Source organism: Augochlora pura, chromosome 7, assembly GCF_028453695.1.
Source record: "Augochlora pura isolate Apur16 chromosome 7, APUR_v2.2.1, whole genome shotgun sequence".
In the NCBI taxonomy this organism is placed as follows: Eukaryota; Metazoa; Arthropoda; class Insecta; order Hymenoptera; family Halictidae; genus Augochlora; species Augochlora pura.
Window position 1 is genome coordinate 16,174,973 of NC_135778.1, and position 11,630 is coordinate 16,186,602.

Genomic DNA, 11,630 nt, shown 5'->3' on the forward strand with positions numbered 1-11,630 from the left:
TTTCTTCACTGTTACTATTGCAGGTATTATAATATTTATTATTGCGTTGTTAATTAATATTGCGGGCGCAGATGCTTTCGGTAATAACGTAATAGAAACTGTGATACTAGTCATACTTATAATAATGTTACTGCTGAATTTAGCAGCTGTTGCAAGGCAACCTGTTCAAGATGTTGATATAGCATTTAAGGTACGCATTATAAAAATCTATTTCACGAAAATAAAAGAAAAGTAGCTCGAGTTAATCATTACTGTCTTTTTTCTAGGTACCATTAGTGCCATTTTTACCGTGTTGTAGCATTTTTATAAATCTGTATTTGATGCTACAGTTGGATGCTTTCACGTGGATCAGATTTGCTGTATGGATGCTCATTGGTAAATATAGCAATAAAATCAATAAGACAATATTTTAAAGTTTTTTGATTAGTAATGTTCTTTATTTTTTGCAGGTTTTATTATATATTTCTGCTATGGTATATCTCACAGTGAGCAAGGGAAAAGAGATAAGGTGGAAGCCGATATGATGAAAAGAAAGTATGCAGATCAAGTTAGAAGTGTAACAAGATTCTAAAAAACGATGTTGAACTATGTGTGGAAGTAATTTATAAAGAACTTCTAAGAGGAAGCCCTAGGTGTTACATGAAGTGATTACCATTACGATATTAAGATACGGATGATATACAGTTCATGTAAATGTGTTGTTGGGAAGACATGAGGACATTAACAATACGACTGTATAGAAAAATTCTTTACATACTTTACTATAATGCAAAATAGTTCTTATCATGAAACTTTTAAATGTCAGCGAAACGCTGGCTATTTGACATCAGTACAATTTTTACGCGTCATAAGATTAACATATATTGCGTGTTTTAATTATATTCACACCATTTATTCTGTAAAATAATTCTGACCAACTGTATAGCGTATAAGGATTTTTTAAAACCTGTTTGTTCCTTTTTGTATTTATACATATATTACAACGTGTTGATATGATGTACATATTTCTTACATAAATTTTATTACGTTTATTGATTGTTTAAGTGCTTTTCGCACCGAAAAAATATATTGTTTTATATTAAACTATAGTGTGTATCTTTTTTTTTAAACACAACTCTTACAATGAGCTAGGGAATGTCTGTGTGTCGGAACAAAAATTTAAGATTTAATAACAAGAATTACGTTTAATGAATTTTGTAATGTACATACAGAATTAAGAATAGAATACAGCTATCATTTATTTATTTAAGAAAAAAAATTCGAAGTTTAATTAATTTTATATGCAGTTGAAAATAATATAATGCATGTAATGATCTACAAAAGTGGATACAGAAACATGGGACTTATTAAAATTCATCAAGTTTATCGCAATAGCATTTTATAAAACATAAAAGTATTACTTATGCATGTTATTAAAATATAAATAAGAAAATTTCCTCCATGTGAACGAATATTTTTGTAGATCACTGTATGTATCAAATAAATTAAAACAATCTCATAATAAGGATGCATTATCAATGATATGAGACCAAATACATGTATATAATAAAATGAGGTCCAATATTAATAACTAAATAAATACTTATGTTATTATACTCCAGCAATGAAATGCTACTAATATTATCCAAATATAGCAAAGTTGTATGTTTCGTATAAATCTATACTATCTTGTTTTAATAATTTTATGGAAGTATACATTTGCTATTTTTGAATAAGTTTTGAAGACATGATGATTTAAATGCATATTAACACAGAGTTACCGTATTACTACAGGAACAATTAATGTAGTTTTAAAAAGATCTTAAAATAATAACTTCATTTAAAATAAACGTAAATTAAACTATCAATTTTGATTAAATATTTACGTAATTAATTCATACTTCATGCTACTTTTATGGATACGATTTTTCTGGAAAGTTTTTTTACTTTAATTTCAACATAGCCTTTCAGTATCACATTGAACTTATACGTAAAACGTTAAAGTATTAAAATAAAATCGTGTACTCAATTATTCATCATGATTTTAGTTTCTTACATACTTGCGCTAACAGTCTCTTCTTTATTATAGAAAACTATTATGGATATTTTTTATACTGAAATAATTAACATAATTTATACCTACATAAGGCATCTTGTAGAATCAATATGATTATGAAAAAATAAAATTAATATTTTACTCTATTACTATTATTTATGTAAAAGTTTTTTTTTGGAATGTCACAATAATTATGTTAAGTACAAAATTTTGTGGCATGATTACAAAGGGCAAATTTTTAATCATTTTCTTTTCATAATTCTGTTACTTTGTGTTTCACATGATTAGACTCCTATGTATACTTTCTCTTAAAAAGCAATAAAAACAAAATAAAAATGGTACCAAATGCAAACAGAATAGTATATACAATTGGCAATAATCATTTGCACGTTTTAGATAATGTTTTCATTTCACGAATTTGTCACGATTCAAGCTTACACCATAAGATCGAGTGAACTGCAAAGCGAAGTCTTATACATTATAGAAAACATTTATCCCGTACGTACATGCATATACTTCTCATATCGGTGAAAAAATTTGCTATGAGAATAGAAAGCTAGAGTATCACATTGCTAGATAATAATATAATAATACTTCGTGTAATTTATTCCAGGAATCATCATTGATCTAAAAAACAAATCGTTTATGTCGCTCTACCTACAAGTCCTCCCACACTTATGTATTGCCAATTCGCCTGTTAAAGGTAATCGTAAGTTTAGACGAAAGTCAATATATTATTTACGCATAATTTCATCGACTCACCCCAATTCCAGTCGCCCAACCAGTTCCAGCTGGATTCTCGTCAGTAATTCCAATTCTACGGCAAAGTATTCCTGCACCGGAAATCGCCCATACTTGCCCTTGTTCTTTACCGACAGCTACGTGTCTAAAACCTTGTTTCGCGTTTACGACAGACATATCTAAATTAAGAGAAACAAAATTATAAATTGTAAGATGCAAGTTACTATAAAGTGAATAGGACATGCAGGTAAAGTACAATATAAATATTGGTGAGTTCAGGGTCAACCCTTTGGGTGCTTACAGTGTCTGTAATTGCTCAATACATTTTAATACTGTCAACAGTGTAGTAGATATCCGAGGGAATTAATTTAAATAGGCACTCTGCAGTCAATAAAGAATGAAAAAGCATGCTCAACACTTGCATCAAAAGGGTTAATACATAAAAACTAGTCCACTGGAGAACTCATCTAAAATAAAAGGCCTAAGTCGTAGTCATACGCTCCCTAAGGTATACCTATGTCAGAGGGATCAGAGAATGTGTCTAAATAAACAGGTGTGTCGTTTATATCAGCGTTTCCCAACGCAGAGCGTTTTTTATGGGATAACCAGTAGAATTTTCCACGCGATGCAGCCTTTGGAGAGGGCATCTTATATTTGTCTGAAACTTTTCAAACAAATTCAGTGGATAGATATTTAGTTATCTAAATGACAGACAGTGATAGCACAATTTAATTTGATAGCTAATACTGTTAGCAGAATACTCGTAAATAATTAGTAGCCTACTAAATTCAAGGAAGTGCCTATAGGGTAATACATGGATTCTACGAAATTGGGAAACGCTGGTGTGTTTTGTGATGAGTTTGTAAAATACCTATATGAATAGGATCGTTTGGCATCGCGGGTAGCGTTTGCCAGTAGGTTCCTTCCGGGAAAACGTTCGGTTGCACCTCACGACGCACGGATAATCTACCATTGGTATCCAACGCCCATATTACATTTCTTCCAACAGATATTTGTTTCAGGTGAGCACCTGACGGCGGTTCAACGTTTTGCCACTGTGTACCTATAAGAATTCAAATCAATATGAGTGTAAAATATACAGATTAATTATAATTCTTGTACTATCCATACCAGTAGGTTTGGTAATAGTGATTCCTAATCTCCAATATGAAGAACCATTTTTTCCCACAGCCCATACTTGACCAGCCGGACCGCACGAGATACCTACTAAAGCCTGATCACTTGGTATATGTTCCCACGAAACTCCCTACAAATAAATATTAAACAATTTTATTTTTTAATAGATATGCTATTAGTTTGGTCAAATTTTTTGTTGTTACCATTGGACATGATTCTGACACGCCTCTTCTAAATAAAGCTTCACCGTTAGAAGCCACTGCCCATATATACACTTGCGCATCCGTACCAGGTTTTCCGGTTGCCTAACACAGAAAGTTCGGAATTATTTATTTATATTTATAATGTCGGCATTATGAATTTATTGGAACATATTCGTACGTATAAAGAAACGTCGAGTAGTTTTGTATTTCCTAACTCTTGCCAGGGGCCGCTAGTCGTTAATTGACATCTTCGAAACCACCTTCGCCTTCTGACATAGTCAGTAAAATATTTTTTTCCATGATATTGAAAAGGAAAATCAGTAGCATATTGCCAGCCATCCCTGTCCACACCACCGGGAGTATGAAAATCTACTATCCAGTCTGATACCTGGTCCAAAAACGTGTAATCAGTTTATTAAAAATTACAATACAAACAACTAGTCTATAAAGATAGTTTTAAATTGAGAAAATGATCTCTACACATAATATATTAGTTCTTACCCAACGCCAGTGCATCGATAACAATTTAGTGTGTTCTCGTGTACGTTTCTGACGTCCCGTTGCATCACTCCACATATAACGGTCTGTTGGAAGACCATGGGAAGTGTATCCAGTTACCGGAATCCAACGTTGATTTTCATAAACATAATAATTATGAGTGTCCACCATGGAGTTTATTCCTGTATTGCTATCTAGACCTAAATGTACCGACTCATGTAAATTTACGTCCACGTATCGTATTCAATTTTCTGTTTTATAATTTTATAATATTAACGTTACCTTTTACAATTAAACCTCCCCATCCACCGGTATAAACCCATGCAGTACTGTCGTATCCTATTCCCCACGTTACACCGACAGAACAGGTTTCAACCTTTTTCAAGTGTCCACCCATTTGTCTCCAAAATAATGAAATTGGGTCAATGATTACCTAATCATAAAATAATATTACATGAACATTGTTTCTAATTTAGATAATTGTCAACTAATATTGAAACAATTACGTACAGATGGAGATTTATAAAGTACACTGCATAATGTCATTAGTCCCTTAATTCTTAAATGAGTAATACTCTGAGGCATTATTCTATGGTTGTAAAATGTAAATTCTTTATCATCGATGAGTATTCTGTAGCCCCGTGCATCACAAATAATTTCTAACATAAAATCAGAGCCAGCTTTCAATGGGCTATTTCCATCTCTTTCTTCATCGCCCCACTGTCCACTCTGATATGTATTGCGTACGATTGCGTTCTCTTTGAGTCGTGGATTTAAGTGTAAAGCTACGTCGTGAGTATCCATCATATTTTTTTGTTTCAATGATGTTGTCGTATAACAGACAAGATTAAATGATAACCTAACAAATAAAATATTTAGAAGTTCCAGAAAATTTAATTGTTTGAATCTTGTTTTAATTATATATTTACCTATCGGCATCGTCGTGTATGCAAACTGTAACTTTAAGAGAACTACCGCACCCAAAACCGTTTTGTAATATACACTCAAATGGTAATTCTTTTCCTGCCACATCCAATTCTTGTACGTAACCATCATTAAAAAGCTGATTCTCCTAGAAACGATTTAAATATGTAAAAAAATGTATGATAGCTATTTTATTATAATACAATTTATAACGGTCAACTTACTTCTGCGGCAGTAGGATCATACACATACACATCTCCTAATGCAGTCGTGGTCCAAATTGAATTAGGTCCCGGCCTCCCATAAACGTTATTCATCTGGCAAGAAACTGAAAATGCGGAAAAATCGCGTGATCGAAAACTGTTATTTTAATTATCTTTGAACTCCAGAATTAAGATACCTGAAGTTAAATGATTTAGCCAATCTTCCATGTCAGTGTCACTAAAAAATTGCAGCCTAAGAACTTTAAGACGAGGTAGTCGAGGAGTATGAATTGCTATTCTTGGACTACCTGGTTCACTACAGCACACTGCACACATAATTTCAGATATAGGAAATTGAACCTAAAAAAAGTACTTATTAATTTGAATCCTTTCAAAAGTATTTAAGGAACTTACGATTGTTGTTGCTCCATTTGCATTTAAAACAGTTATAGTTCCCGAATCTAAGGAGCCACTATCACTACTTATCCATTCTAACTCAATAATACAATCTTCATATGTATTGCTGCCTTTAACTTTACACTTTGCGTCACCATTTTTTACCCACGATGACCTATAACGTATTATTATAGAGGAAATGTTTTAAAAATATCTTTGCAAAAGATATATTAAAACATTAATCTAAATTTTTTAAATCTTACTTTTCAACTACTTTTTCATATATTAACGGATCATATTGTATTTTTTGTAATCTTTTTTTCAATTCTTCTAAAATATGTATTCTCCATGGTTCCGTTATATCTCCGTGACTTGTGCCATTAGTGTCGGCGATCCTACATGTTTAACATATAAACAGTGCATTTAATAAATATTTAATATGTACACTTAAAGACTAAGTTATGTCGCCAGACTGTCCGCAACGAATTAATTCTTTTAGATATTAATTATACCATTTTGGAGGATTTGATGGATCAATGAAACATGCCCCAGCTTCTACTTTGTACCAGGAAACATCGCATTCAGCCCAATACATCGCGCCAGAACTTTCATCTTCCCCATAAACACCAGAATCGCTTGTTAAATCAGGATCAAATATGCTGCCATCCGTCTCTGGATGAGCTTCCACGCCTACCGTAGATCCAACCGAATGAACAGGGCTCCAAGCAGCTGGATTAATCTATTTCAATTTACAATTTTAATTGTGATTGACAAAACAAATGGTAAATACTTAATTTCGTATTAACCTTGACAGTACTGCCCATGCCTTTTCCAGAAACTACTATGGATTCTCCAGTTTTAGTAAGTGATTCATTTGATATAGTTATATTCGCAACACTAGCCTCGGTAAGATCACCCATGTCTAATGACTGCGTGGATCTACATTTATGTGCATATGTATAAATATACTGAAAGGCGTAGGTATAATTAAAATTAATAAAACATACTCTTACTTTTTCTTTCCTTCATTTAAATATATGTCCTGAAAAGATGTTTGTTGAGGATTCTTGGTAGTACTATCGTTCGACCGTTGCCATAATTTTAAAGACGTTGGTGTCGGTGCCGATCGCGATTGTTCTTCCCATTCCCTAATCAATGTTGTACCTTCACTAGTACTATGTGGTCGATTCTGAAAACAAGCATTGTTTTGGTATTACGAAACGTAGGTTTCTAATAAATAAATATGTAGAATTTATTATAAAATTAATAATTAAATATTAATAATTGACATTATTGAAATAACTACCAATGACCCCCAACTCTGATGTCTCTGTTGCTGAGGAGTACCACACATACTGTGCCTGTTACTTGATGTTAAACTGGCATTACTGCTTGCTCTACTAAGTTGGAGTGGTGCATTTATTGATCTCCATTTTTTACCTGTTAGTTCTGATCGTGTAATGCAAGTACGATAGTATAAACACCTATCTTCGTGGCCAATGGCCCAGACCTGATGAAAATTGAGTAAGTAAATCATACATATTTATCGCTACAAACATTTGAATAAAGTTAATTACCTGATCGTTTGGAGCAACTGATACTAGAGACATTTTACTCAACATTTCTACCCAGCCTGTACCAGTAGCCAATTGTTCACAGACTCCACTCATTTCACCTTTAATACCTTTCCTAAACCACACTCTACCATCTTGTGTTACGGCCCAAACAGAATCTGTACCTACACTAACTTGTACTAATTTCAAATCTTTTTGTGGGGGTTCAATCTCTGTCCACTCGTCTCCTATAAAATAAAATTGCATTTGTTATTGATCAAAGAATTACAGACATATATGACAACTCGAAAATTTTATAAAATTTATATACCCATTGGATTTTCTCTAGTAACACCTGTACGCACCAGTGCTTTGCCAACCATTAGTACAGCCCAAACAAGACCAGTTATTCCAACACTGATTTGGCATACCTCAAAGCTGTTTGGTAATTTTATAGCACTCCACCTCTGCCCTTCAGGACAGGTGGTACTGGTACCAACGCGAAACATTACCTGTACAATATAATAATTAGTAACCATGTCATTTAACATGTTCGCTGCCACTTCTTTTTGCAAAAAGGACGTCGGCAATAGACATACGTGTACAATCGTAGCTGGCAGAGAACTTGTTAACTTCATTGGAACCAAAAGTTTTTATAAAATTCGGTAGAAACGAAACAGTTACAATTATATACTACATTATTTTTAGCATTTTGTTTAAAAAAAAATTTTTTAAGAGTTATACCCTCCCATGAGCAGTTACTGCCCAGACTACTAGGCATCCAGGATTACCTCCAGGAATTTGATTTCCACCAACAGATATGTCAATGAATGGTTCCTGAAAATTCAATACATTCTTTATATATTACAGTAATGTGAAAGAAACTACAAATTTCCAAATCATAAGCTACCTCTGTCGCATCTTTGTGAAGAGGTGCAATAGCACACCACGAATTCATGGCACTGTATCTTCGATAACGAACCCATTTCCTCCGCCTGACACACGACTTCCACTGTTTTCTAGTGCTATATGTAGCTGGGAAATCAACTGCATATGTCCATCCCTACCAAAATATCATATTCTCTGTGATCATAACTCTTTGTTTCGTTGATGACAACTGACAACAAATCTACATATAAACAGAAAGCTATAAGAAACACAATGGCTAAACCAAAATTTTAATGACAGTGCAACGAAAGGAAAGAAATTTGTATATCCTAAGTAAATTATTCATTTCTAATTTCATGAAAAGTGAAACTTTATTAACTAAAAAATTAATGAATAGAAATTAAGCTAAAAGAATGACAATGAAGATTTGGTAAGACTTGTCACATACAAAGAAGAGCAATTAATTAAAGTTGTAATGTAGTAACTTCAAACTTACATCATGATCCAATGGTTGCCCATCCAAAGTGGTCTCTATTTGCCAATCGCCTTCCCATTGCCAAGCCATTGATGGCAATTTGACTTTGTCTCGACTACGATCAACTGTACCATCTTGACTAGAAAAGTTGTACCTATCTGTAGGTAATAATCTTCCACTGAATCCCTCCAAAGGAAGCCACCGCTAGAACATTATTTACTATTATTATACGAACATATTTACTACATTAGTTAACTGCTTTCTGATTTTAGTTAACATACTTCATTTTCATATATCTCTTCTTTAATTCTTATAGGTACATCTAATCCATGTACGTGCACATAAACTTGCCGATCGCCTCCAATAGCCCACATGAAATGTGGGACCGCCGACAGCTGTTTGAACTCGAGACCCAGGTACATAAACTCTCTCCACATGTTCCCAGATGTTGAAAGTCCAAATATGCGTCCCTCATTGTTTATGGCATATAAATGTGAACTTGGCATTTTGAAGAATTGTTGCACAAACGTTCTCGTTCACCTGCAACATGTCACTTCTATTAAAATAACATATCTATACTAAACTGCTATAAATATCCAAAGAAAATATTTTCCAATATTACCAAAAAAAAGAAACATACATAGTAATTAAGTTATAGACGTTAAATCTATTAATAATAGTTACTTCGTATAAAACGTAGGAATTGGTAACAATAGATACTGTGCAATGAATCAACCCATAGCGGTAACAAACTATACATATAATAAGACATAACAATGCAAACATGATACCTTTCTCCTTACGAAATAACAGGTTATCTTTGACTTAAAGATAATGTTAGATAGATGACATTATTTTCACGTATGAACATAATAATCTGATCGTGTACAACTGATTGAAGGTTTGATGTCTTTTTATTCAATTTTAAGTAGTTTATAATGTATGTACATTCTATGATTTGGATTAAATTGTACTTCGACGTCGATTAAGTAACTCGGGGAAGATAATTTAAACAAACAAATTAGAAATCAGAGAAAACATGCCTTTACAACGATGTACAATCAATTATCACCGACTGTCACTCGTTGTCACTGCTTCATTCAATATACCGATACCGATCATAAGTGCGGACTACTGTATATGTATACAATATGTAATGTATGTAATAACAGTTTCAGCGTTTGCCACTATTTCATTCGGCGCTGTACGGACTCCGAACAGAGTTTCAGTTTTCCTCCTACAGAGGCACTGCCATCGTCTTCCATGGCAAATTACCCACAGTCGATTTTGGTTAACAGTTTCAGCATTTGCCACTACTTCATTCGGCGCTGTACGGACTCCGAACAGAGTTTTAGTCTTTTTGACCCTCGTCGGTTGGGTCATTCCTTGTTCTTTTCCGTGAGCCTGCATTGCTCTTTTCGTTTTGGCCGCTCTCCTCCATTTTGATCTCCTCCATTTTTGCGCTGTGGTTTCCTCGCCTACCAGGCGGGATACCCACGCTGATCTCCAACCCTCAACCAAACCAGACTTTATGTTACTAGCTGTTGGTGCATTTCACCTTGCTTATTTTTCTATCCTTAAGTTTTAATAATTTCCTCAGACACCTCTCACTCATAACCTTTTCAATGCAACCCTTCTCCACAACCCTTGAAGCTCCGCTTGTTTCAATGTTTGTATCATTTATAAACATTTATAGACAAAAAAAAGGTGATGGAGGCTAGGGAGAGCAGCAATTCGGAGGGATACAGGAAAAAAAATGAAGGAGGCAAAACAGAAGAGCAGACGGACACGTTCTATAAGGAAGGACAAGATGGGACCTGCTTAATAGAGGTGGTCCTGAAAAACGAGGAATGCTCGAACAATAAGGGCAAAAATTTGATCAAGATATATAGGGAAATCATCCCATGGGGCAAGGATATTGAATCCATGAGGATGATCTCCAAGGTCAAGGCGGAAGTCCGCATTAAGAAAATGAAGACTGCGAACGAATTCCTCAAATCTCTAAGGGAGAATAAGAGGATCAAGGCGTTTATCCCAAGGAGGGCAATTGAAAGATTGGGCGTCATAACAGAATGGGACGGGACGATAGAGGAATTAAAAAAGGATCTGGCTAAAGACCAAGGGGAGATGGAGTTCGAAAAAATTCAAAAGAGAACAACTAAAAATGGGGAAGTGATAATAATGGACAGTAAGGCCATATTAGTTAGGGTGAAAGGAGACTCACTGCCAACGAGGCTTAAAATAGGTTGGGGTCACGTGTGGCTGAAGGTCTCCCCATTTATAAGGAGAGTTAAAAGATGCTTTAAGTGCCTTAAATTTGGCCACACGCAAAAGTTTTGTAAATCGGAAGTAAAAAGGTGCTTTAGGTGCTCGGACGCGTGCCATGGAAAATGTGAGCGGAAAGAATTCTGCATCAATTGCAGAGGGGACCACAGCCCTCTGGCACAAGAGTGTGAAGCACTTAAGATGGAGAGAGCTACAGCGAAAATTATGGCTTACAAAAACATAAGTTTTACAGAGGCCAGAAAAAAAGCAATGTTCGGCATGAAGCAGCATGCGGACATTCGTATTTCCGAA

General features: G+C 34.3%; 2 protein-coding genes across 6 annotated transcripts in view; one reads left to right on the plus strand and one right to left on the minus strand.

The window, feature by feature from the left end:
* Slif (cationic amino acid transporter slimfast) overlaps positions 1-1,057 on the plus strand; it is a 3,758-nt gene extending 2,701 nt beyond the window's left edge. For 2 of the 3 annotated variants that reach the window (XM_078187672.1, XM_078187671.1), the window contains 3 exons: positions 24-190; positions 267-375; positions 450-1,057. In XM_078187672.1, coding sequence (XP_078043798.1) covers positions 24-190; positions 267-375; positions 450-571 — 398 coding nt within the window. In that variant the 3' untranslated portion in view covers positions 572-1,057. The remainder of the gene's footprint in view (positions 1-23; positions 191-266; positions 376-449) is intronic. The other variant, XM_078187670.1, reaches the window with a different exon arrangement.
* Pex23 (tectonin beta-propeller repeat-containing peroxin 23) lies at positions 849-10,195 on the minus strand. 3 transcript variants are annotated; one of them, XM_078187663.1, is made up of 25 exons: positions 10,097-10,195; positions 9,335-9,593; positions 9,075-9,257; positions 8,601-8,753; positions 8,435-8,527; positions 8,022-8,202; positions 7,715-7,938; positions 7,444-7,647; positions 7,151-7,326; positions 6,944-7,076; positions 6,650-6,876; positions 6,401-6,532; positions 6,156-6,312; positions 5,939-6,101; positions 5,763-5,866; positions 5,544-5,686; positions 5,125-5,473; positions 4,897-5,047; positions 4,618-4,814; positions 4,295-4,504; positions 4,117-4,218; positions 3,908-4,043; positions 3,648-3,839; positions 2,798-2,955; positions 849-2,729 (listed from the first exon to the last, which is right to left on the minus strand). In XM_078187663.1, the coding sequence occupies exons 2-25, from the start codon at positions 9,557-9,559 to the stop codon at positions 2,679-2,681; spliced, it is 4,044 nt and encodes a 1,347-aa protein (XP_078043789.1). In that variant the 5' UTR covers positions 9,560-9,593; positions 10,097-10,195; the 3' UTR covers positions 849-2,678. The 3 variants fall into 3 exon arrangements, with proteins under 3 accessions (XP_078043789.1, XP_078043790.1, XP_078043791.1); XM_078187664.1 differs by having other exon boundaries at positions 9,845-10,146; XM_078187665.1 differs by lacking the exons at positions 9,075-9,257; positions 9,335-9,593; positions 10,097-10,195 and having other exon boundaries at positions 8,482-8,527; positions 8,601-8,738.
* Positions 10,196-11,630: the final 1,435 nt, after the last annotated feature.

What these genes read in the sequence shown, in the direction of transcription:
- Pex23 (XM_078187663.1), bottom strand. Translation starts at nt 9,559, where the DNA reads ATGCCAAGTTCACATTTATATGCCATAAACAATGAGGGACGCATATTT. An exon ending in GCATGGGCAGTACTGTCAAG is followed by an intron (nt 6,877 to 6,943) that starts GTTAATACGAAA and finishes AAATTGAAATAG; the next exon opens with ATTAATCCAGCTGCTTGGAG. An exon ending in TATGAAAAAGTAGTTGAAAA is followed by an intron (nt 6,313 to 6,400) that starts GTAAGATTTAAA and finishes AATACGTTATAG; the next exon opens with GTCATCGTGGGTAAAAAATG.